The 27333-nt window shown below is 33.5% G+C and overlaps 1 protein-coding gene across 4 annotated transcripts in view; it reads left to right on the plus strand.

Annotated features, from left to right (window-relative positions):
• Sema3a (semaphorin 3A) overlaps positions 1 to 27333 on the plus strand; it is a 447300-nt gene that overhangs the window by 413080 nt on the left and 6887 nt on the right. For all 4 annotated transcript variants that reach the window (XR_013103905.1, XM_076913127.1, XM_034519468.2 and 1 more), the window contains 5 exons: positions 4 to 95; positions 5946 to 5987; positions 9219 to 9376; positions 13627 to 13694; positions 25892 to 26034. Coding sequence is in view for 3 of the 4 variants with exons in the window: in XM_076913127.1 (XP_076769242.1) it covers positions 4 to 95; positions 5946 to 5987; positions 9219 to 9376; positions 13627 to 13694; positions 25892 to 26034 (503 nt within the window). In the remaining variant the exon portion in view is untranslated. The remainder of the gene's footprint in view (positions 1 to 3; positions 96 to 5945; positions 5988 to 9218; positions 9377 to 13626; positions 13695 to 25891; positions 26035 to 27333) is intronic.

Genomic DNA, 27333 nt, shown 5'->3' on the forward strand with positions numbered 1-27333 from the left:
AAGATGTTGGAACTGTTCTTAAAGTGGTTTCAGTCCCCAAGGAGACTTGGCATGACTTAGAAGAAGTTCTTCTGGAAGAAATGACAGTGTTCCGAGTGAGTGTTGCCTAATTTCAGTCATTTCCCAGGACAACTGCATACTGAAGCTACAGTAGATGGTACTCTGTAGACCTTTCCAATTAGTTTGTCCAGTAGAAAGCCAGACAGTAGTCAAAATAATCCTTGAAAGTATCATTGCAGTTAAATGTAAAGATGGAAAAATTCTTGGCTTGTACCTGTTTTTTAAATAATAAAATATATGATTTACATTTTGCATTATTTATATGTTAACTTGAAGAGCAAATGTTTCCCCATTTAGTATCTCTTCTCTCACAATTTATATTATATCTGGCATGATATGTAAGCCCTAGGTGCACTAACGTAGATACAGTTGAAGGCTAAAAGCTGAAAAAGCTTACCTTTTCTAGTTTTTTCTAAATACAGGCTGGCTAGTTCAGCTCATACATTCTGGCTCAAAATTTCTTTTCAAGTTATTTCAATCCAGCTTCTATAGGCTTCTAGCATTGGCCCTGTTGACCTTATACTAACTTTTGCAATACGTTCTTGTCTTCTGGTTCTTTATTCTCTGGCTTGTTCTGTCTTCAACTGTGTCTAGCTTGTTATCTCTGTAACCTGTCTCTGTAAAACTATTCCAGTAAAATTGCCTCTCCCTCCACCAAATCTGGGCAGCTCTCTTAAGTAGCCTCTCTTTCCTATATGTTTTCATGAGAGTTGAGCTTACCCTATCTCTGACTCATTCTGTCAAGTCTTTCTCTGATTCATCACTTTGACTGCCCCTCAATTAGATGTCACTTTCAAGCATGGCTGCTTCCTTTGACAAACTAAGTTTACCTTCATTGTTTAGAATGAAAGTTGTATATTAAGGCATGAATGTATTCCAGCCAGAGTGATTAAAAGTATCTCATTCTAGCAGAATCACACAGACCTAGAAGGTCTCTGGATGCCCCCAATACTGTCAGGCTTTTTGGTGGAATTGTGCTTTTTTTTTTCTTTTGCTTTGTGGATAGTGTCTCCTTACGTCAGGCTGGCCTTGAATTTACTGTGTAGCTGAGGATATTTAACTTCTTGTCCTATTATCTCCACTACCTAAGTATTGGGATTACATGCATGTGCCACAGTGCTTATCTGAAATATCACTACTATTGATTTTTTATTGTTTTGACCATTCTAAATGGAAAATGAACTGACTACCATATATATGTTCTGCATAGCCTTAAGTTAAATATTTAAAACAGTGAAGTCACAATTTTGACTTTAAAAATTGATTCCTTTGGCCATTTTTAAGTGTTGATTATAGAGTGTGTACTGATTCTGGTCAGTCATTTTGCCAAGTGAGTTACCTTAAAAGGCAAGCACATTGGAACCTTAACCTATACATTGAAAACTATAATTATCCATGTGGGCTGTCATCCACTATAGAGTCCATTTAGATTAGCAAACAAATTATGGGCAGTGAAAGCTAAATTTTTAAACGGCTGCCTGGTGTTCATTGCTATATCTCTAAACCTAAAGTATAAATTCAGTCAATATTTATTAAATAAAACAGTACTGATGCAAAAATGAAATATGATAAAGCTTGTCCTTTTTTTTCACAGAATCTAGTTTTCAAGTAAGTTTGCAGATTATGGGGAAGGTCATTCAAAAATAGCACACTATATTCCTGATAATATGATTCCATATTCTTCTTTAATAGAAAAAAGAAAAATTACTTTAAAAATAATTATTAACCTATCTTTTGTAAATAATGTCATGTGGCACAGTAGTACAACGTCCCTATAAACACCTAATTATTCACAGACAACAATGTGACCCACAATTCTTTCCACCGTTCATATATTCAGGCATTTATAAGTATTCGTGTGTTGGGTGAGGAGGGAAATACAGAGACAGAGAGATAAAAGACAGAGAGAGAGAGAGAGAGAGAGAGAGAGAGAGAGAGAGACTGAGACTGAGAGACAGACCAGCAAAGAAATGACCACTTTCGGTACAGTCTCTGCCCTCATTCTGATAAAAGGTCTTCTGGGTTATACATCTCAGTTTCAAAGACTGATTTTTGTTGTTTCTTAGTAGAGTTAAATTTTACTGCTTAGAATTATTTTAGTCATGTTATAAAATTCATAAATAATATTTTTCTTATCTTTTCACTATTTTCTATGTTTTATTAATTAAACAAATCGTGCATGTTTGGTAGTAATGCTATAATTGTAGCTGAATTCCCTTTTTAATGTTTCTGGAATCTGAGGTTTACATTTCACATCTTACTGCATTCCTTGGTATATTATTAAAATTTCTAACTAAAAAGGAGTTTAATTTAAGCTAAAATGGCTGTTAGCAAAAGCATGGTGTAAGTCAAAAGACTAGCAGAGATAGAGATTTAACATCTATAACACTTTGTTCTGAATTGGGGATGTCCAAAGACATACATTTTAAGCATACACCTGCAGTAACTGCTAGGACCCATTTTTATGGCGCTTAAGGTATAATGAAAAAAAATCTTTATCACTCTGTAACAATTATCAATACTTGACATTGTACTGTAGCAGACAAAACTGATTAGATATCTAAATTGTGTTAGAAGATGACCGTTGCATTTGGAAATACAGCTTCTTCTATAGAAGCTGCTCGCATTTTCCTTCTGATTTCTACTCCACATATTGCCACAATTATTTCTTTGGCACGCAAGCAGACAAAACATCTTTGGGCAGAGTTTACAGAAATATTTACTTTCAGCATTCTATTCTATCAGCCAAAGTTCATACATATATTGTGGGCTAGCAATTGGAATATTTCACTGTCAAGCTTTGTTTAATTTTGCAGCAGGGGACAGAAAACGAAAAACCACAACACATTAAAGTGATAGCCACATACAGTGAAAAGCAGAAAAGTGTTACAGTCTTTATGTCTATTTGACACTTGTGTCATTTCATTTAAAATAAAATACAGTTTAAAAAGACCGACTGAGCTGTACAACAGTTTGATAGGGTAAATACACAAAATTTAAGGTCATGATCCTAGCTGATACTCTTTTATAGTGTTTGAACACATTTAACGTTAGGCTAATTTACCCATATTACCACCTTCATGAGACCATGTTCTTATGGGTCTCTTTTAAAATGAATAACTCATAAATTTTTGGATTAAAACCAGGACATAGCTCTTGCCTTCTTGAGATTGGTTTTAAGAAAACACCCCAGCTAATCACAGGACATTTCAGTGGTTTTGGTTACAAGATACTTTTATTCTGGTGAAATCATGTTCCAGTCACTGTATAGAAAAAAAAAATATTCTTTGGCAATAAAATTTTGCAGAGTAAAAATTTTAATAGATAATAAGAGGTGAAGCAAAGTTAGCATTGGTGTTGGACTAAGAAACCAACAGACCTGCCAGTACCTATTCAAATTAGCATTCTAGCAGAAATACACATTCTGACTCTAACTGTAACTTGACAGCAATCATCTGAACTTGAATGTGTTTTACTTAGTATGTCCTTCTGAGTGAGCTGGTTCGTTAATGGAGCATCCATTTCTTCTTAGAGTGACGATTACAGTCTTGAACTCTTAAAGATACTCTTTGTATAGTAAAATTATGCTAACTGGTAAATGTTAGTTTTCAGAAAATTGTTATACATGTAAAAATCTACCCCAGAATACTGCCCCAGAATACATATTATTTCTTTTTCTTAAGTTAAAAAGATATAAAAAGCCAGGCACATGGTAATTTTTCACCTTCACTGGACAGTATGGGATCCTCCACCTCGTCATTCCACTGAGCTTTCCTTTTGAGTCAGTTAAGTGTAACATCCAGTCATGGCGCCATGGGGACAAAAGAGTTTATTTATAGTCCTATTGACTGCAAAGGATTTCAAGGCAGTTACATCAATAACACTTGCATTTTAAGCCCAATTTATGCAATATTCTGTGAATAGCTGAGCAAACAAATGAAAGAGTTTAATTTTCATTCAAATGTAAAACATAATTGATGCTTTCCGAACTCCAGTCTAGTAGCTTCTGAAGGAGCTTCCTTTAAAGTGCTAAGCAGCAAGTAAGCTAAATTGGGATCTTCTGGGATCAGCAGGTTGAAAAGCTTTGCAAGTGCAGAAGATTAATAATGACTAAATTGAAATATCTAGGATATGTGCAGTAAATTTGAATCTTAGGAAATCTTGAAAAGATGCTAAGTTTTTTATTTTTGTTTGGTTGAACAACAATTAAATTTGTAACTGAAACCAATGTCATAGAAACGATGCTTATGAAGCTGCATCTGCTTTCAATGGAGCTCATATTTGTTCCCAGTTATTTCTCAGAAAACGTATATCTTATTTAAATGGATGTCGTTTTAATGTATTGTGCATTAAAATTCAGCTGTAGGCAGTACATATTATAAAGTGTTATTAATTTCTTGATAAATAACAAGTACATTTATATTAATTAAGGGATACCATAATCTTACTCTAGAATGTTGACACCATAATATAACCCCATAGAATCTGCTGTGTGTTCAGGTTTGTCTCATGTTTTACAATTTACTTATCAGAAGACCAATTTCTATCTGCTTTATAGATATTTGCTTTTGCAAAACAAATGAATAGGAAATAAAAATTTAATCAACTATAATTTCAAAGAACTTAGACTTCATATTTTCATTGCATTGGAGTGTTAAGTTTTCTATGCCTTGAACTTTGACTATATAATTTCTTTGATACAAACTTGCATGGTTAGTTGTTTCTTTAGTCACATGAGGATTTTTCATATGAAGTGGTTGCCATGGAAATTTCTCCTGACACACTTAATTTCTGTTGTATTTAATGTGTACCAAATATTGTACAAACCAAAAAAAATCTTTTTATGGCAAAATATTTATCATGAAATATAAATTTTCTTTTTATGACCTGATAGTACTAAGTAGTAAATATACCATTTCTGGGTAGACACAGTGGCTTGACAACACTCACCACAGTTGTCCTTGTGATTGATAATTCTTTAAGAAGTAGTTATGACATTTGATAGTTACTATCACTCATTTAAAGCAGAAAAGTGTTAGGGATCTCTAAATTACTCCATTACGGTAACAGACATCCTCCATCATTCTTTTCTCTTGTGCACCAAGCAGGTTGTACGGAAGTTATTAAGAAAATCTTGTGCTCAGTTCTGCCATCAGATTTGAAGTAGAGCACTCCAGCCCTGCCTGTGCATATGGGGTTTGCAGCAGCACAGAGTGGCCCAGCTCAGTGAAATGAAGGCAGAGTAGGAAGAATAGACAAGGGAAGACAATGCTGTCAGACCTGTCAGAGAGGCACAAAGAAGACCGTGAGGAAGGTTAAAAGGAAGCAATCAAAAAGGATTTTGAGGCATAATGGAACCAGTTGGTGAATTCTGCTTCTGAAGATGAGAAGGAATATAGAGGAAGGGCTGGATAGAGAGGGCAGAGCCGTGGAGAGAAGTAAAAACATTCAGGGTCGAATGGTCAGAATCCATTTAAAGGACCAAGGAACCCATGTGCTGCCTGTCTTTTCTTATATATACATAGAAGGGACAATAGAGCATAACAAAGTAAAAGGAATAGATAAGGAAGGGGGAAATGTAGATAATTTACGATTTCTTGACTTACTGCAGACCTACTGAGTTGTCTCTAGGCCCATTCAGAGGTGACAAACACAACTTATCCAATTGCAGGCAGGATCCCAAAAGGTATCTGGATGATGCTAGTGTGTCCTTCTTGTTTGCTTCCCATATTTAGCACTTACCTCATTAGTCTCTTTCACAAATCTTATTTCCACTTATGCTATTTGTTGTAGGCAGTGACATTGTTTCTCTGAGAACTTGCATGTTAACCAATTAGTCATTAACTTTCCTCATTTACCAAGCACTTTTTTTGTTTATGTTTTAGGAGCCGACAACTATTTCAGCAATGGAGCTTTCTACTAAACAGGTAATATCATAATATGCAATAGTCAGCCCTGTCTTTTGTTAATTTTGCATTTGAACTTGATAGATTATCTTACTATTGAGCATATTTTATAGATTGGTAGGCAAGTGGGTAGTAAAAGGCATGAAGTGCAAAGAGGTCTTCTTATTATAACAAGCTAAAAGAATAAACATTTTATCATCTGTACCATGTGAATATTTCCCTCATAAATAATAACAATGATCTCTAAATTTAGATTGATATTACTTTAGTACCTAATGATAATTTACTCAATAGCTATTTTCATATTTTAACAGTGTCTATATACATATTTTAAATCTAGTATTGTTAGATCATTTTAGAATAAAAGATTTTAATTTTAGTTAATTTTACATAAGTAGGAAACATACATAATATAAGCTGATAAAACATTACTTTATATGTTCATAAAAGTAAACATTTGGTTATTCTGGTTGAAAGATCTTAACAAGTAGCTCCTATGTTTAGTAGTATTGTGGTCATGAGAAAAAGTGTTCACTTTGATTAAGCATATAATCAAGCACAACCAAGTTGTGTATTCTATAACTCTAAGAATTCAGATTTTCTGAGTAGCTTATGATTAGTCTTTTTATTTATAAGAAATGACTGTTTCATGAAGACATAAAAGAAAAACAACTAATTTCTCAATTCTGAACTACAGATATGACACAGTCTGACTTGTAAAAATTATATTTTCTATATCACTACCTACTCTTCAATCCATTAAATAAATGATAATTTTTGAAATAAATTGGTATACTGAACTGAGGTCTATTAGTAGGTAACATATTTAGAGGCAAAAGTGAACTAGGATGTCCCTTACTACTGTAAAAACGTGTCTATAGAGCTGTGAATATAAAAATCAGTTGGCTAGAGTCATTTCTGATATTTGCCTGTCTTGCCTTTGACAGTGTTCTACTTCTTGAACAAAACACTAAAGGTGCCAACAAAATGCAATGTGAACCCTTTCCACATAGATGTATCAAAATAGATTGATAATCTCCCAGATATTTAAACATAGAGTGCAGATATTATTGACCTGATACTGCTATCTTACACCTCATTAACATGTATTCACCTGTTCTTCACATCTAAAAATTGTCACATCTTGGCAAGGAAATCCGGGGCTTTCCAGGATGGAAGCTAGACAGGGATCATCTTTCCTGTAATGATTTTAAAAGTATTTATTTATATTTATTCTCTGCTAGATTTCAGGGACAATCCTTACTGAATTACCTCTAAGTCTAATTTAGTAAATCATCTTGTTTGAAAAAGAAATAAGATTTTAAAATATTTTAAAATATTGCTTATTAATACAACATTCAATTAAAAAATAACCACAATAAAAGAAAGAATCCCTGACTTTATATATGCCATTGATGGAAGAAAGATGGATTTCATTCATTGTGACACAATTTCACTCACTCTTAGGAATGTTTTTAAAGTGAGACAGTATTTCAAGAGAAACCAACAGTGATGAAACTAACCTTGTAGATAATGAAATCACATCCAGCTCATGGCCCATGATGTCATGAGGAGGCTGGGAAATCTCCTAAGGTGGTGTTAAATTGGGCAGAAAAAGCACATCAGGTTACTAGCTAGTCACTGGATTATGCTCAGTGATGCCTGCAAGCCTCTATGCTTCTTGTGGATAGCATGATGATTTTTTAGGTATCATTAGTAATCCTGAAGAATTATGATAAAATCAAAATGACACTGAATTACATTTAATTTAGGTCAATTTGTTGGAGTGTAGGTTTTCATGACCATAAGTCATTTGAATGACTATACTTTTTTTTTTTTGCTTTTTCTCATTTTCCTGCACGTATCTTTTTTCTCTTAAAGACATGTGCCTGATATAGTTACTATGAGTAATTCATTTTCTACTCAAGTGTCATATAACTATAAATTTATAATTATGAGTTTCACATATGCTTCTTAAACATTATTAGACAAGCATGAGATCTTTTGATAGAATGGCCAATTTGATCAGTGGCATTTTCAAGCAGGGTCCCAAAGCCAGTGCTAACAGTTACACTATCATCCAAACGTTTTGGAAGTGGAGACAGGAGATTCTGGAGCTTAAGACTAGCCTAGTCTATATGATAATATCTCAAAAATATCAAAAGAAAATAGGATGTCAGGGTCATGTAATAACATTCCTGTTCACTGTTACCAACCATGTTTCTGGTTATTACTACAATACTCCAAGTAATCTCATATTTGCTTAAATATTTTGTACCTGCTTCATTTCTCATCTCATTAAAATTGCTGTTATTCAATAGATTTCTAATTTTATTATTTTAAAAAGATGAGACATGTTCTCTTACTAAGAAATCAACAGTATTTCCTAAACTGTACTTGTTGATAGCCTCAAATATAAGTATTTTGCTTAGCTTTAAGCACTAGTCTAATAGCTATAAAAATACTCTTCTAATAATTTCTTAGATTTCAGTAAATACTTCAGCCTACATTCAACTTCACAAAGATACACACATGTACACAATATATAATATGTATATCAATATATATTCTGTAACTAACTATATATTCATATACATCTTATATATATTTTGTAAGTGAAAATCTTTGAAAATACAATGTTGAATATATTCATTTCTATTAGACAATTTATAATGATATTATAAGATACTATAATGATATTATAAGAGAATCCTATTGTCCACAATGAAGTTCTAATACTCAATTTTCATCTAAATCCTATAAAATTCAAATATGCTTTTAAAGTCTTTTCTGTGGGTTATTATTATATGTCTCAGTATTTATGTAACTCTTAAAACTTTATTTTATTTTTACTCATTTTTTATGTGCGGGAATTATCACAGTACAGTCAATGAGTGTGAAGGTTAGAAGTCAGATCTTATGCCCATCATGTGACCACTGGAATTTACATCAGAATATCAGGGTTAGCAGCAGATACGTTTATCTGATTAACCATATTCTGAAATAGTATTTATGTAAAATTTACTTAAGGCTCATTATATCATTAAGCAATCTTTTAGTGAAATAACAACATGTCTCTTTCTTCCCTGTTGCAATCATATGCTTATAGTTTGTTTCTAATTCACTTAAACCAGTATTATCTGCTAGACCTTGGAAGAAACGATCAAAGACAATTTTGATCCTGATATATAATTAATTGTTAAAGAGCCTAAATAAGTTATTCAGAAGAGTGTTTTCTTAACTCATCCACAGCAACAACTGTACATTGGCTCAACTGCTGGAGTGGCACAGCTACCTCTACACCGCTGTGACATTTATGGCAAAGCCTGTGCAGAATGCTGCCTCGCTCGGGACCCTTACTGTGCCTGGGATGGGTCCTCATGCTCACGCTATTTCCCTACTGCAAAGAGGTAAGATGAACAGTAAAGGAGAAATATAATGTTTATTGGCAGTCTGATTGATTTATTTTGTAGAAGAGCCCTTTATAAATAATCATACTGAGTTTTTTTGTGCAAATAAGATTTGAGGTGGAATTCGAGGTGCACTGATGTCTTCAATATATTAATTCTTTTGTTTAATCTTCATAAAAAAATATTTTATTTGATAAAAAAAAAAAGTAGAACATTGGGTGCAATATATGACATTAGATTCAGAAAGGGCAGAAGACCGTAACTACTGTTCAAGGGATCACTCATGAGCCCAATAAAAAGAAACTAGTAAAGGCATTTAAAAAGAAATTTGCCTGCAATGGTAGTACAGTTAAGCATCCAGGATGGAAAAGCCACTCAGCTACAGGGGTGACTAGCAGAAAACATGTGTTCAGTTCATGTTGGACAAGGGGACAATCAACTGAAGGTTCATAGGTATCAAGTGATTAGCTATTATTCTTAAATATATCTCCTTATGTAGCTCAAGAATTTTTTAATTGTTCCTGTTATTACTGTATCATCTTGTATTTATAGGATTTTCACTTGAAACAAAAACTATATAATAAAATCTGATCTTCTTGTGTGTGTATGTGTGCATGGATGTGCATGTGTGTGTGTGTGTGTGTGTGTGTGCATGTGCATGCGTGCTACTCATGAATTCCAAATGTATTCTTGATAGTTTATTTACAGTTATGTTAGAGAAAATTTTAAAATAAAAATTAAGTCATAATTAGAAAGTTATTAACAGGTACAGAGGAGATGGATTGATTTGTAAAATCCTTATTGTATAAATTCCTGAGTTCAGATTCCCAGAAACTAGGGGAATACCTGATATAGAGTCACTGAGAATAAGGAGTACAGAGACAAAGGGATCTTGAGAGCTCACTGATCAGCTTCTCTAGTAAAATTAGTGAGCTCCAGATTCAGCCAAATTAGTGCACTCTAGATTCAGTGAAATACCTAAGATGATGATGATGATGATGATGATGATGATGATGATGATGATGATGATGATGATGATGGTGAAGAAGAAGAAGAACAACAACAAGAAGAACAAGAAGAAGAACAAGAAGAGAGCAATATACAAAGACACCCATTCACCCATTTCCAACCTCTGGCCACAGGAAGTGCACACATATACATGCACCTGTATGCACAGAATACATTTATGGCATATGTAATGTAGACTTGCACAACCAAAACTGTATTGAGAACAACACATATAAATCAGACATAATGGCAGCTTTCTATGCAAACTCAAATAGGAAGGACTAAGCATGAGTGTGGGGAGAAGAAAGAATATGATAAAATGTATTGTATATAATTTTTTTAAAATAAAAAGATAATAAAACAGAATGGCAATTTCATCATCTAATGTAATATTATTATCATATTCCATAGAACTGTTAGACTCATCCTAAAGTTGCAGACAAATTATTTTACCAGTGTTTAATAAAATAAAAAACAGTTTTTAATTTTTTAAAACAGCACTATCATCCTATTCTCTCTTGTTTGCTGATGGCTGCATTTCTTTGTTGATATATAATGTTCAAGGAAGAAATAATGATGAATGAAGGGAATATATAGAACCTATTAAAGTTCCTTCAAGCTTGCCAGCATGCACACTGACCTTTTCGAACCTAGATTAGGTGACCACCCTTCCCCAGCCCACTGCACTTCTGGAGCACTGTGACTTTGTTTTTGCAGAGTGTCTTTCCAAAGCAACTCTGTCAGTCAGCCTTTCAGATTAGTGAAGTACGTTCTGCAGCGTTTGTAATGTTACAGATGTTATAGGAAAGCATCTACTAACTACAACTAACATCCCCTTAATTATTTGCATTGATGTTTTAGATACAATTTTTTGAATATTAAATCGTGTAAACCGGGGGTTGGAGAGATGGTTCTGGGGTTAAGTGCACTCACTGATCTTACAGCAGCCAGTTCAGTTCCCATGCTCTCAGAGATGGCTCACAGTCATGTAGAAGTCCAGCATCAGAGCATCTGACTCCCTCTTCTGCTCTCAAGGTAGACGCAGAAATGCACAGAGATTCATAAACATATCTATAGAAGAAAAGAAAGGAAAGAAAGAAAGAAAGAAAGAAAGAAAGAAAGAAAGAAAGAAAGAAAGAGGAAGGAAGGAAAGAAGGAAGAAAGGAAAGAATCTTTTGAAATAATTACCTAGAGCTTAACTTAAATTATTATATAATTTGAACATACTATCACAGTGATACTAAATGTAAAACTTCTCCTATAGAGTACATACATAAAACAGTTTTCTTACTCTTGCAAAATTCCACATTTAGCTGTTATATTTAGTACTTCCATAATTTGTTGGGATTTTACATTAGAAAAAAACTTAGTTTGAAGATAATATAAATTGATTAAAGAAACTGTGACTGGTTTAATACATTGAAATATACCATCATTACAGTGATAATTCTAAGTTATATAAGATTAAATTTTTATCCTTTTTAAAACTGTTTAGCTCTAGTTACTCAAACATACACATGGAAATCTTATATGAACTGAAAATAAAGACTCTCCCCTTTATAAGAAATAATAATGAAGAACATTATGTGATTTGGTGATGAGAGGTTTGAATTTTAATCAAAGAAGGGGAAAAATAAACATGACTCTAATTGGACCTGGTATTTATATATTGAAAGTGGTTCTTACATTCCCATAAATTAAGACCCAAAGAGTTTTCATAAGTTCTCTCGTTTTCCTTGTGAATTATGGATTTTACTTAACCTAATTTCATGTGTCTCAGACTAGATATGTCTTTGAAAAGGATGCATGGAGGCCTTGTAATTTATATGTTCTCTGTGGTGGCATTTTTTGAAGTTTAAGTGACTGAGAAAGGCTTTTCCAAGTGCTTTGGGATTCATGTTTCATAAGTTCTCTTGTTGGCTCAATTTTCAAGTGTACACATCTGCTTGATAGTCTCATTACTTCTACAAATAGAAATCTATAAATACTTTAGACTTCTAAATTTATGAATACAGTAATTAATTCCATATTTATACTTCTCAATGGCCATTAAATGATGGTAACTAATTTGTAGCAAGATTATACCTTAAAATTTATTTTAAAAAAGGAAAAAAAAAAGAAAAATAATCAGTCAAGATATCCACACTTTCTGTGTTTCATATCATTCTCCTTGTCTCTCATCTCAGTTTACACATCTATTTTACATCTAATAACAGGGCCCATCTCCTCCCCCCAAGTGTGTCTAACTGCATGGGTTCTGCACATACAGTTTGCAGAGCCAGGAAGGGACGCTAACTGGTTTGGTGCATATATTCTGCTTTTCTGTGAAAGAGACGGCCATCTTGGCTTACCTGTTCTCCTAGCCAAAGAAGACTTCACCCTTAAGTTCAAACTTGTAGCTTTCCTTCTTTTCTCAAATTGACGGTTGTGCAACCATAATCATATGATAGGGATGTTACAATTTTATACACCTGGAAACCCCAGCAAGCTAGCCATGACTAGTCTCAGAGAATGAGACTGAATGTAAAACAGGGAAAGAGCCAAAGGCTGGAGGCGCAGCTCAGTGGTACAGCACTTACAATAGGCTCTGATGTTCAATCACTAACACTACAACACATCAAAGAAAATGCAATAAAGATGCTTTTCTATAAAATAGTGAAATGCTAAATTAAAAAGCAACAAAAGAAAGAATTCTTAGATTAATACGTCAATGTTAGGCAATAGTATATTTTTAAAAGATTACACTTAGGTCCCTCTGTATGTAATCTCAGTGTGTTGGCATGAGACTCATAAATCCTTGATGGAACTGTAGGAGCAATGAGGAAGTGTATACACAATGAAGAAAGTCATCATTCATGTGAATTCTAATGTTCAACCTTACACCCGCATTGATGATCAGAACAATACTTATGTTTATTGAAGAAATGTGTTGTTCTTTCAAAATATTATACCTTATTTTCCTCTGAAATGAACTCCACAGCTTCTCAGTATTAGAGTATTATTGACTGATTCCTGGTTGAAAACAAGGCAGAATGTCTATTCGTGATGGTTAAGGCCCCTTTGGTTGCAGCGGCTGGAGTTTAGTAGATTTGTTTCCCAGCTTGGTCACCTTTCAGTGCTCTCATCCAGCCACACAGGCTGCAGATGCATGAGATTCCCTTGTCTATAAGATTCAGTACAGATCTGATTCTTCATTCGCATCAGAGATTTAGAATAATGTCTCTTGAATGCAATTCTTTTAGGCGGACAAGACGACAAGATATAAGAAATGGAGACCCACTGACTCATTGCTCGGACTTGCAGCATCATGGTAAGTCTCTCTTTACATCTCCATTGCTAAAGAGGTAGAAGTCCACAAATCGTTCCAAGAATAGTTAGAGGGAATGTGGTCTCTGATGAAGAAGATGCTGACGAACTCATAAAACAGGAATATATATTTTGATCACAGGTATAATACATTCAAAATATTAGATCTTATAAGATAAAGAACTTCAATTTCTTATATGAACAAAAGAAGCTGAGTCTATGAACATACTCTTATATATTAGCAACACAAAGAGATAGACAACAGAAATTTTCATTAAAATATATCAGATAAATTAATACATCATGTTAAAATGGACCAAGGAAGCCATGTATCTATGTTGATGATGGTAACTCTTTCTGAGTGTTTGAATCAAACAACGAAGCCACATCTTTACATTAAAATACTAGCCATATATTTTCTTGAAGTGAGCAATTTAAAACCAATACATTGAACCAAGATATTGAAACATTTTAAATGTCAGAGTTGCTTAGTTAAGCTGAAACATCATACAACCTCCATTTAATATGCATAAAGTTGCTGTGTAAGCTTCTTCTCCCTAGTTCCATTTATGAGATAAATAATGAAGCTGTGCTTCCCTCTGCTGGGGAAACTTTTCAATGACAATGGCACTAATAAACAGTTAAAAAATAATCGTTAACATGCAAAGCATGAACATTGTAACTGAACACAATTATTCTGTTTTCTCTTCAAGTGCCGTTTCCAGTGATCACAAAACACTCTCTTGTATTTTTAATTAACTTTGATTTGATTTATTAGGTGTGTACAATATTCTTATTTTATGAATGTTAAAGGGGGACCACCACCATACATAGCACTGAATATGCATTGCAAAATCTGTTACCTTCTTGAAGGGTAGGCCCCTCTGGGGGTAATCTCAATGTGTTGGCATCAGACTCATAAATCCTCAGTAGAATTGTGGGAGAAACAGGGGATGTTGGAACAAATGCTTTAAAATTAGTCACTTATAAACATTCTTGGCCAATGGCTGCTTTGTTGTGAGCTACTCTTCTGACTTTGAAGAAGAAAAAGACCATTGGACAGGAGCAAAGATTTTGCTCTGTGTCTCTAAGGAAAATGCCTGTACTAATGAGTGTACTCCTTCTGTTTTACAAGTAACACAGTCTACTACTCCAAACTACTGTATTTACTTATTTTTCATGAACTTATTTCAAGTGAAATTATTGTAATATGATTCCATCACTTCATAAGTGAAGGACTATTAATTATTAATCCATTATATTGAAGAATCTATGGACTTGTACCTTGAAAGCTAAAAATAAAGTGTGGAGACAAAAGCAGGAGAAAAAATTCAAAGTTATTTCCAGTCAGACTATAATCTATATTTCTGTATGGGCTTTGTTACATTGCTGTAATGGATATAACATTGGGAATATAAGAAGCATTCAGTAAACTCGATGTGATTTTTAAAATAATACCATTTTAAAGGAATATCATTATGAATGCTAAAATATGTCTCAGTCAGTAAGGTGACTCAAGTTTTATCCTCAGCACCTATGTAAACACCTGGAATCAAGGAGTGTCCTTGTAATCTCAACACTTATGAGGCAGAAACAGGCAGATCCCTGAAGTTCATAGGTAGTTAGACATCTTAGCTGCCTAGTCTGAGTTCCCAGTGAGGTATCCTACCTCCACAACTAAGGAAGACAATTACTGAGAAGTAACCATATTGGAGATCACCCTCTGGTCTCCATTTGTGTACCACACCACTATATATGTACACCCAAAAACATATAATGTGCACTTGTATCTGCATACACATACAGAGAGAAATATCACTATAAGTTATCATTTAACTAATAATAATGATTATGAACATATCACGAAACTGTTCTAAGAATTATTAACAATTATGCATGTATCATCTTGGTGATGCTTCTATTTGTTTAGCAACCTAGTCCCTTTGTAGGAAAGTACTTATACTATTTCAGAATAATATCTACCATGGATAGAAATGTCTCATAGACAAATTGGAAGATTGACCAAGGGCTTTTTAAAAGTGAGACAGTGCTTAAATAAATATTGTTGATCATTTAATGGTTTTACTTGAGATAATATTGCCTATTTTGAAGATATGTTTTGATGACAATATGTTGGTTCAAGTCTATGAACACTAGCTATGCAGAATTTTTAGCTATAAAGACAGTAAAGTCTTTGTGAATGAATTCTTTTCCAATTAACTCAATTAGAATATATATATATATATATATATATATATATATATATATTCGATGAAATAGAATTGTGGTTTAGACTTTCATGTTAAAAGAACTATTTTTCGTTTTCTTTTTGATTGGTAAGCACTTCTGTTTTATGTTTAAGATAGATGGGAGGGAGGGTCCAAACAGCCCACAAAATTCCACTGCAATAAAACACTCCTATCTCAAAGGTCCTTGTGCCTGTTGGCTGCTTTTGTTGCTAATTGAACAAACATAAAGCATACTCACCATAGGTTACAGTAAAGTTCAAATGTGTGGAAAGTAAGTTAGGAATCCCCATTTGGCCAGGCTCAGTCCTACCATTAGGGATCCGTGAATTATCTCAGAATAGTAGATGTCAATATTTGAACGTAAATGGGCTCCAATCCAGAGCCCAACCCTGTTTAAATCATGTATGTTGTCTTGCTAATGTCACTTCTCACATTCAATAAAATATATGTGCTCATATGGAAACAAGTAAAGATATGTGATGTTGTTTAACAGAAAGCTCCTAAGCAACATGAAGCCAAATTATACACTTCAATATGATCACTTCCAGCTGTAATGGTAAACATTCTCGCTAACACTCTGTATTTTACGTATCCTGAGATTTTAATAAAGTGACTATATATAAAATAACTTGAAATTAAGGTGGAAGAAATTGCACTTTTAGATGAAACCTTCAACACAATCTCACTGAATTTCCCCATTGTGCAAAACAGCACCGGGCTGAACTATTCTGGGAGAAACAAAACTCCAGTTCACTTCTCTTGATCTCAGACAGTCTTCTCTTTCACCATAACGATTTACCCCAAACCTAGTATCAACCCTAATAGCACATGAGTGCTGGAAAATATTTCTTTCCAATCATATACTAGGCAGGATGCTAGCATAGAACTCAGGTTGTTTGAAATCCATCCCTTACCCTCAAAAGAGAATATGCGCCTGAAATTGGAGCTTGTCTAACCTCGCATTTAAGAAAATAACTGGACGCATAAATTACATCTCCACTGTTGCCATTTTGCCCCTCCTAACAAAGCAAAATGAGCCGTAACACAATTTATGATTTATATGTCCAGAAAGCAGAAGGCCAAATTTTTAAAATCATACCATCATTTTATATTTCTGGATCATGAAGATATTTTATGCCCTATCTTCTAATTTAGTGATATCATTCAATTTCACATTCTAAGAGTTTTCCTGGCTGTTCTGCACACATGCAGTTCCTTTTTAATGTCTCACAATAAAATATCCACAGAAGGCAATCTTCTAAATTATCTCCACACCTAGCCCATCTCAATTTATGTCTTGATTGGCATCAAAACCATGCCCAAATTTCATAAACTCTCTTTGACAGTACTGTCTTGCTGGTCAAGAGAGACATAAATTTATTATTTTGTTGATGACTTTATGGGCTATACTTTACCATCATCCAAATATGAATGTGAGCATTTAACCCAAAGAGGAACACTGAGATTTGATCTAGGAACTGACGTCATCCTTTTAAGCCTCCAAGTTTCATAAATTATAAAGTACTACTTGTGAGGAAAATACTGAATATTAAATATACTACTGCATTGTGGACTGCTAAGAAATAAAATGGTCCAAGAATGTCAATTGAGTGCCGGATTCTAGATTCAGTCTCACAGATGCAACTCTTGTGAGAAATAATCTTCTGTGCAGATGAAGAAAACAATGAAAAAAGATGTCTATCTCAGTCATATTCATAGGTGGAAGAAACAGGAGAAAAACCCTCTTTGGGGTTTGCAATATTTTCACTTATTATTTTCTTTACAAAAATCAACTCATCTAAGATGGTATTTTCATTATTGTTTATGGGAGGTTTCCGCCTCTGCAAATGATTGTTTTCTATCTCCCATCAAATTGCTTGGGGAAATAAAATGAAAGATTAAAGCCTATGTTTCCTGTTCTATTTCTTTAAACAATTCTTCCTATGGCAGTCTTGCTCTGGCATATAGATTATTTTGCTTTCTTTGGTAATGCATTCACTATAAAATCATGAAAATAAAATGTACCAGATGTTGTACATAGACTTATAAAATTACAATATATATATATATATATATATATATATATATATATATATATCCACCCCTCTGTAAGCTTTTGTGGTTCATCATGCCCTGAACTAAGAAGCACTATAGTTATATCATATACTATCAAGTGAATATAGCTGTGGCAAGTATAACTATTTTAATGTCATGTAACATTTCATCACGTATTGATTCCATCATTATTTCAAAATATTTTTCTAAGAATAAGATACACTAGTATATTAGTGACTAGAAATATGCTTTGTCTAATATAATTATTCCTTCCAAAAGATCCGGCTAGAATTTCTTAGCCTATCAGTCTGCTTATCTCTCTCACTGTACACCAAGAAGTACATTGTAAGAATCAATCCAACCAAATAAATATACCACTACAAGAAATATTGAAAACTGTTTGAATTTTAGAATTCAAAATGCTACATCCAAGCTGATGAGTACTGTATAGTACAAAAACACATCTTGACTTGGAGGGTCAAATATAGTATATAATTTAAGTTGACTTTATCAAGTAGATACTTTATATGCTTATATTTTCTGTAAGATCTTGTTGACACTTTTGTTTTTTTCAGCTCACTGGTCTTCATTTATGATGATCACATTTCTTGTAGATGGATTAAATAGAAATGCATGTGCTCTCACACACAAGTCCACATGAGAAACTGCCCACTAACACTAACCGAGTCTAGTGGCTGTAACCATCACCACGAACATTAAAAAAAAAAAAACATGTCTCGGGCATTCTAATGATAAACAAGTATGAGTCTTTTCACATGCTATAGTATAATTTATATTTTAGATTTTTAACTGCACCCCAAATATAGAAAATTGATAAACTGCTTGTTAGCCATCTAAATATGCAGATATAGAATATATAGGAAGACAATGGTTATGACTTTTTTCTTCATTTTGATTTTTAATTTTATATTATCTCATTAAATATATCCCCTCATCCAGGATATGCCTTGTAATTGATTGCTGCTATAATTTTTTCATATACTTGAAATTGTTTTGTTGCTAAAATGTATTCTGGACAGTCATCTAGATACCAGTAAGAAAGCCTGAATGATTATTTTTACCAACGAACACAATGCTATTGTTTTCTGTTTCACCAGATTTGTGGGCTATGTTTGCTTTTTTGTTGCTTGACCATTTCCACGGAATATAAATGAAAAATATCACAAAAGCAATGTGATAAAACAACTAGAATTGATTCCTCTGAATACTGCCTAGTTACTAGATTTCCTAAGAAGCTGAAAGGGCTAGTTAAATTACTTCCTATCTGTCTGGGATTTTTTTTTTTTTTTTTGACTTGCATTTGATTTTTATATTTATTGCCTAAAAAACTCAATTTTTAATAAGGGTCAAAATCATCAAAATCTAATACCAGAAATCAAAGAAGGAATGACTATGTGGCCTCCAGCCTCATCCATCTGTCTCCTAACTGACATTACATTTTCCAAGATTGTTACATTGTTCACATTTCAATCTTGGGAGATGCTTATAGGGTTAAAATGAAGAATGAAATAAATGGGACGCTGAAATGTGATTCCTTCTGTTTCTGTACTATTGGAAGAGAATCAAATGCTAAATAAGGCCTTAAGCAACATGATATTTCTGGCCAAATGATGGATATCATGACTTTCTGTTGTTACAAAAGGAAGCAATTTATTTAACTCCGTTCTTTCCTCCCATTCTTTCTGCTTTATTAGTCTCATTTCATTTCCATAAATTATCCCACTAAAGGAGGAAATGATTAATTGAAGATTGCTTCCTCAAAAACATTATTTCTTGTCATTAGCAGCTGCAACATATTGAAACGTTGTGCTATCCAAACACACTGGCGATTTTTAAATAATTTTAATATTTAGATGCTTTCAATTACTTTGCTCTAACTATTCAGATGGCTGAACCCAGTAGAACTTATTATTCAGTTTAATAACTATATCCTTACAATCTATGGTGGTTTACATGACAAAGGCTGTAACGTAAAATACATTTTAATGTGTTTTTTAGTTATTTTTTTTCTTTCTGGAAGTATTTTTTTTCCATGAGCCATGAGCCATTGCTTCCACAAAGAAAGTAAAACTATTTATATAACTTGTTAATACCTTTATCTTCTTCTTATTTCATAGTACAATATTTTGATGTGGGACATACTTGATTTTACCTGTCTGCTTCTACTACATCTTGAATAAATTATTTTAGTGTTATTAACATTAAAATATTCCACTTAAACAGCAGTTTAATGAAATAGCCTATCACAGTACGAATAGAATTTCTTTTCCCTTTTACATTGATTAGGCTTAAAGTCTGTACCTGTGAGAGTCAAAATCATTTGAGATTTCAGCTTTTAAGTTCAGTGTAATTTATTTAGGCATGTCACTCAGCAAATATCTGATAAGATTACAAGATTGTCTTTCTGCTAAAATTATGGTAGACACAGAAAGTAAGAAAAATGGCCAACTCAACAATTGCAAATAATATAATTACGTTTGCCACAAAGAGTAGAAGAGTTCTAGAATTCGTGGAGGCATTTTCTTTAATCATTTTATACTTTCATGGAAGGAGGAGTGCTATTAAAGGCACCTCATAATCATCTCAGTATTGACTCCTTTTTTTCTTTTTATCACTGTTTAATTGTTCTGATCCTCTATATTTAACATTTAAGTCCCTTTAGTTAGTGTTAGTAACCAAAGTATTTTGCACACTTAAAAAGCCAATTTTCTTTCCTTTTTTTTTCTTTTATTGGATATTTTCTTTATTTACATTTCAAATGTTATCCTCTTTCCAGGTGTCCCCTCCAGAAACTCCCTATGCCATCCCCCTCCCTTGCCCCTTAGCTCTTAACACAGGATTTTACTTCTGAAAAATTTAAAGTATGCAACAGTCATTACATTAGTGTCACTGGTAATCATGTTTAACTAACTGTTCTGTGTGCAGTTGTCCTACTAAATATCTTCTCTTATGCTTTTGCGCAATGATAATTAGATATTTTTCTGTGTTATGTGTCTCTCTTGAAACAAATCAGAAAAGTATACGTAGAAAACAGACAAATGCCAAGTTCTCTGTAAATTCAAACAAGCTATCTACAGTGCTCCCTCTCTCAACCCCAAAAGACACAGAAAAGTGACTGATATGTGGTGACGTAAATATTTTAAAATTATATGTGTAATGCTAAACACATTGAAGTCAATGACAGTACAGTATTCTTTCTCAGTGATAGATATGGTATTTTGAAATTAAAATGAAATTGATATAAAATAACAATGATAGAACTTTAATTCTATTCATTGACGATTGAAAATTTCACTTTTGAAGGAGTTGTTTCTTTGTTATATGTGTCAATATATGTTTGTGATTTAGCACATGTATACACACAGAGACCAGAAGAAGAAATACTGAAGGGCACCTTGTCATGGGGCTAGATTTAAACTCAATCCTTATGATTGCATAGCAAGCTCTCGTGATTGCTGAATCCACTTTCAGCCCCTAATTAACAATTTTATAGTGACGGATTGATTGATTTGTAATTTAATGGTCTGAGAAATTTAAGTTGTAAAATTGTTGCTTTCTTTCATTATAAACAGTTTCTATATAAAATTCTATAAGTAAAGTATGTCCAGTTGTGTTAGAAAACAACTAGCTGTGTGATTATAAAATCATAGAATTTCTTAACAGATGGTGGAGATATAATTAAACATTTTTTCTTGGATAACCTAGAAATTGTAGTAGATGTTATAGTATATGCCTATAACCCCAGCATTTGGGGGACTGAGGCAGAAGGACTGTGTGTTTCATGCCAGCCTTGAGCTACATAGCAGAGGAGGCTTGTGGGTGACTCCAAAGCAACTGCATCACTCCGTCCTGCATTAAGGACAATTTCACCTCATGGAAGATGCATCATGGAGTCATCAACATACAATTTAAGAAAAACAAAAAATATTTAGAAGTTATAACTTCACATATTCCATAAGTGCATGAATCCTTATAACACATTGAAGATAGTTTATAATCATTTTTCTTTTACTAGAGCAAAAATAAGGTAAAAAAAAAAATGCCAATGAAGAAATACAGGCAAACTTTCAGAAAAAAAGCTTCCATGTAGTAAGAACACATTTACCGAGATGCCATGGGTGTTATTATACATTTGCTCAATGATGTTCCTTAAGATAGTGGGGAAGGAAAGAAAATCAGACTTCATTCTTTACTAGGCAGTTATTATCAAAGAATCTTAGTAATTCCTAAAACAGAAAATAACATTTCCCACAGGTGGACATACAAAAACCACTGCAGCACAACATGCTCAACACTCAAAATGTTGTGGCATAAATACCGTGAGCGGAAACAGAGTGCTGCTATGGGCCCTGTCAGTATCCACCTGGTTCCTTGTCCAACACAGCTTTGAGAAAATAAATTATCCATTAACACTGAATGCTATAGGACAGCAGCTCTCAGGTCAGTTGCTGTTTGTTCCAGAGCTAAATTTCAGATTAGACTTATCCCAAATATGCAGGACTTTATATTTTACAGGAAATGACCCGTAGTCTTCAGGATTCAGTAAGGCCTTTGACTCAAATGGAGTAACTGTGACCTCAGTGTGTTCTATAAAAGTACAATATATTGCTGTTACAAATGACTAGTCTGTGCAAAAATAGATAGTAATCAAAATATCCAGTATGGTGGGAAGATATCAATGAAAATAATATTTCTTCTGTTTATACATTTTTGGGAGATCAAAGATGGTCAGAAATGGTGAGGGAAAGAGTGGGAGGGTGAAGCAGATCATTGTGTCTTTTTTCCTGTGCTGTCCAACATTTTTTGCATGTAGTTGAGGAAGCAAAATCAAGACAGATAATGGATGTTTTATTGCCTTCTAATCATGATGTTCAAAATGTTTACACAGTAAGCTATAAGAAATAAAGTGAAGTAAATATAAATATGACAATGTCATTGTATCTGAGTATTGAAGTATAGCCACCTACTTGAAAGTTCTGGTCCTAAGTTAGAGGCTGATTGTGGTACACAGATCCTACTACGGAGAGTTTAACAGAAACAACTGAACTAGACAGAAATTTAGTCTTCGTATTTCTGGCTGACGCAGCAAGATCAATCTAACAGCACAAAATAGGAAAACCTGTAAACAAATAAATGCAGTAGGACATCTGTGTGCTGTTTGTGATTTATGGCTATTAGAACAGAAAATTTGCTTTCACTGGTTACTAGCTAGAAGATGTTTCTCTTTCTTTTTGTTTGGAGAACAGGGAGAAAGGGTCAACTCAATAGACGAAGAGTCCTTAAGGTATGTGTGACAGTAATTATCAAAGCAAACTAGGTAAATGCACCAAGCCTATGAACCAAAGTAATCGCAGGCTGTTTTCTTCCTAGGGCACTAAGAATGCACGATTCTTCTTCTTAAAAAAAATTATAACATAGGAATAAATTCTCTGTTAAATCATATATCATTTTGTTTGAGACTTAACTATAAAAGAGAATAAGAGAATAAGATGAGTTGTTTTACAAAGATAAGGAAATATCAGTCATTAAGATGAATTTTTTATTGCCACTTGAGAAGGTTTTGTTCCTACTGTAAAAGAGTAACTGAATTTGTTTTCCAGCACTATCAGGAATATTTGGTTTAATTGGCAATGAGACAAGTCAGACCATGATTTTTAAAAGTATTTTGATTAGTCCTTTGTGAATTTTATATGTTGTGTTTTGATCCTATTAGATTTTTTAAATTTTGTATGCATGAGCACGTTGTCTGTATGTGTATAGGTGTATACTATATGTGTAACACCCACAGAGGCTAGAAAACAGCACCAGATTTCCCAGACCAGACAGATGTTAGCTGTTATATGGGTGCCAAACCTGGGGTTTTCCATAATAATAACAAGGGCTCTTAACTGCTGAGCCATCTCTCTAGTCATAGATATAGCAAAGAACTTTTCTATTATTCAAGTCACATTGGTCTTCCCTATGTGTCAGCAAAATCACGTATCTTGGAGTTCAATGGAAAAAGTCCTTCATTATTATAGATACCAGCAGAAGAAGAAGTCATGTTTGTCTCCTTACCTATGTATCCACAAAAATCACATATCCACTAATGACTTCTTCATCATTATAGATACCAACATGAGAATATTTATCCCAGAGGACATGGCTAGAAACAAAATTGGTGTCACATATAGTGTAATTCAAAAATTTGAGGCAGAATGAACAAAATCTTTCCAAGTGTTCAAGGATTTCTTGATCAACAAGTTTAAACTGTTGAGAAATTAACAAAAAATATATTTACTATAAACACTATTGACTTCCATGGCAAACCTCAGTCATTATTCACGGTACGTTGTGAGCCACAGATTGTTCCAGCTCTGTTGCACATAGCAATTCAATGCTCCTCTTACCAAGGGACAGATGTCTTACAATATAGCACAGAGACATGTAGAGGAGGGAAGGCCTGTCCCATTCATAATAGAAGTTAGTATCTGCATATACATATGCACACAAATGCAATTGTGTGTGGACATATGAGATAAAAAAATGTGATACAGAATCAATTATTGCTGTTCATTTCTTTGTTATTTTCAAGGTATTGATATTTAATAAGAAGGGACAGATATGTCTCAGTATCAGAAGAGTTTTCATCCCCAACTAGGGCAATTGATAACTAGGCAATGAGGCTGGGAGGCATTTAATTTGGTGATGTGGTAGAAGTCATTGCAGCATAGGGAGAGTTGTCAATGAGAAGCATAGGCTGCACCAGGGACTTAAATAGAAACAGTTTTCAAAAGCTTTATACCTAGCATAAGCAAATCCTATTGCTTATGACAGACAAAAGTACTAAGTTGATTAAGACAAGAGTAAAGCTGTCAAAGAGAAGCCAAGGAGAAGGGAAAACATTTTTAAAATTAAGATCCTAGCTGAATTTGAAGGCGAAAGCAGAAAAATTTCATCTGTCTACACTGTCAGCTCTCTGTGCATGTGAAAATATATTTATTATTTTCTAAATTAATTTAATGAGTTCCAGATTGTTCAGGATGTCATAATGGAAACAGGATTACACAAGATAACACAGAGTTTTGTTCTCTCACTAAGTTTTACCTAGCCTCTCTGTGTCATGCTTTTGATCTGAACTGTGTTTCAGTGACCACATTGAAGGAGGTTACATAAAGGGTAAAATAATAGAAACTTAATCAGGAAACAGATTTTTGTATTGCTGCGTTTTATTATGTGCTCCTGCCATGGTCCGTAGCCTAACTCTGGAAAATAACAAAGGGTATGTCATTTTAAAATAAGAACAATTGAAACCATATTGCATTGTAACTATGAGTTTCTCCTGAGCCATCCCAAACATTTCACACCAGTTGGACTTCAGGACAAACTTGTGAATTATTTAGGGTTTATTGGTGGGGTACAAACATCCTAAACTCTACCTTCTACAAAGGGCTAAATAAATATTGGTAGGTAAATTTAATTTTATAGTTGAAAAACAAATACAAAGCAGCAATCTAACCTCTCAGAAATCGCTACTTTCTGCATAATTTCAGACTTCTAGAAAAGTAGGTTAAACAAGGGGGGGGGGGGGCTCCATGCATCCGAGGGTCACAGTATAAAGACTCGAGATTGTTTGTAGTGAACATGTACAGATCTGCTCATGTTGTGTTACTTGGTTGCAGACGAAACTCTGCATATACAGCCCAAACCAAAATGAATAATCTGCTGATGCAAGTATTTGTGGTCTGTAATCCTCGACATATTTACTATCTTCAATCAATTTGAAAAATGACTTTGAAGTGGCAACCATTTATCATCTGACTTTCCAAATGAATACATTAGAAAATGGAAGTTACTAACTAACATTTTTCCCGTTTAACTTCTTATCATCCGCTAGATAATCATCATGGGCGCAGCCTTGAAGAGAGAATCATCTACGGAGTAGAAAATAGTAGTACATTCTTGGAATGCAGTCCGAAGTCACAGAGAGCCTTGGTATACTGGCAATTTCAGAGGCGAAATGAAGATCGAAAAGAGGAGGTACAGGATTTCAGTTGACTGAGTTGCTTTTATCTGGTAGACATATTGTCACCCCAGTATCATTGACTTGGAGGAAGGAAAAGTACTGATTACCCTAACACACTGCTGAACCAAACAGTAGCTTTTTAGACAAGTACTCAGTGTGGGCTGTGTGTATACAAGCAATAAATGATATGAGAAACAAGCATAAATTGGTAAGAGTTCTAGCCCAGAAAGCACTGTGAGCATATATTTTAGAGTAATTATTTATTGCCCTGGTTTAGTTATGAAGCACTTGTATTATCTATGTTTGTGCATTAAGGAAAAAAAATCAAGTTTTCCTTGGTAATTTTAGTGTTTACTCACTGATTTCTTTTAAACCCTTAGTCTTCCACAAATGATAATTTGGAAGAGAATTGAGTTTTGATTTAGGGTAAAGAAGTTGAGTCCCACCATCATTTTTGATATTAACTATTAAAACTGCCTCAAGATCTCTCTCCTCAATATATTCCCTTGAAAATTGTAACAACTTAGACTAAAAAAAAAAAAAATCAGAGAAAATCCAACATTTTAATTACTTATAAGTATTAAATAAAGGTAACCAAATTGTTTCATTCACTTGTCAAAATCATTGAGTACAGATAAGTTTACAAATGCAATGTGAATATAAAAGTAAAAGCAGTCCTAGTTAGTTTTTGTTGTTTGGTTTGTTTTTTGTTGCTGTTTTTGTTGTTACTGTTTTTTGAAATGTAGATTTTAAACTGTAGAATTATATTGTAAAAATGTAAACTTGTTTCATACATTGATAGGTTATACTTTCTGAGTTTTCTATTATAAACCCCATTCAAAGAAATAATATATTTCTATATATATCCCAGAGCATACCCTGATATTGTTACATGTAGGACCTTATGAATTGATAAATAATTCACTAAACTTAAAAATATAAATTGTTTTCTTCTTTTTGCTCAAATGCTGACATGTTATTTTGTTCTTTACAAATTATATTATAAATTAATTATAATACATTGTTTTCTAGCTTGATGTTCATCTATTTCCCATTTCATTCTCTAATACTGACTTCATGTCATATTTATACATTTACTTTCAAATTCAAGTGTACCTTCAGTCTTCCCTCCAGTTATGTTGAATATTTTTAATGATTATAAGATATTCTATAAAAACAGCGATATTGTAGAAATTTTTAAATGGATCTGAAAAAACAACAGGGAGACGCTATAGCTCTTGTTCAAACGTAGACTTTTTGATTTTAACTTAAAAATATTAATTTCTAAAACCTACCTCAACTGATATCTAAGT

This window comes from Arvicanthis niloticus, chromosome 15 (genome assembly GCF_011762505.2).
Source record: "Arvicanthis niloticus isolate mArvNil1 chromosome 15, mArvNil1.pat.X, whole genome shotgun sequence".
NCBI lineage: Eukaryota > Metazoa > Chordata > Mammalia > Rodentia > Muridae > Arvicanthis > Arvicanthis niloticus.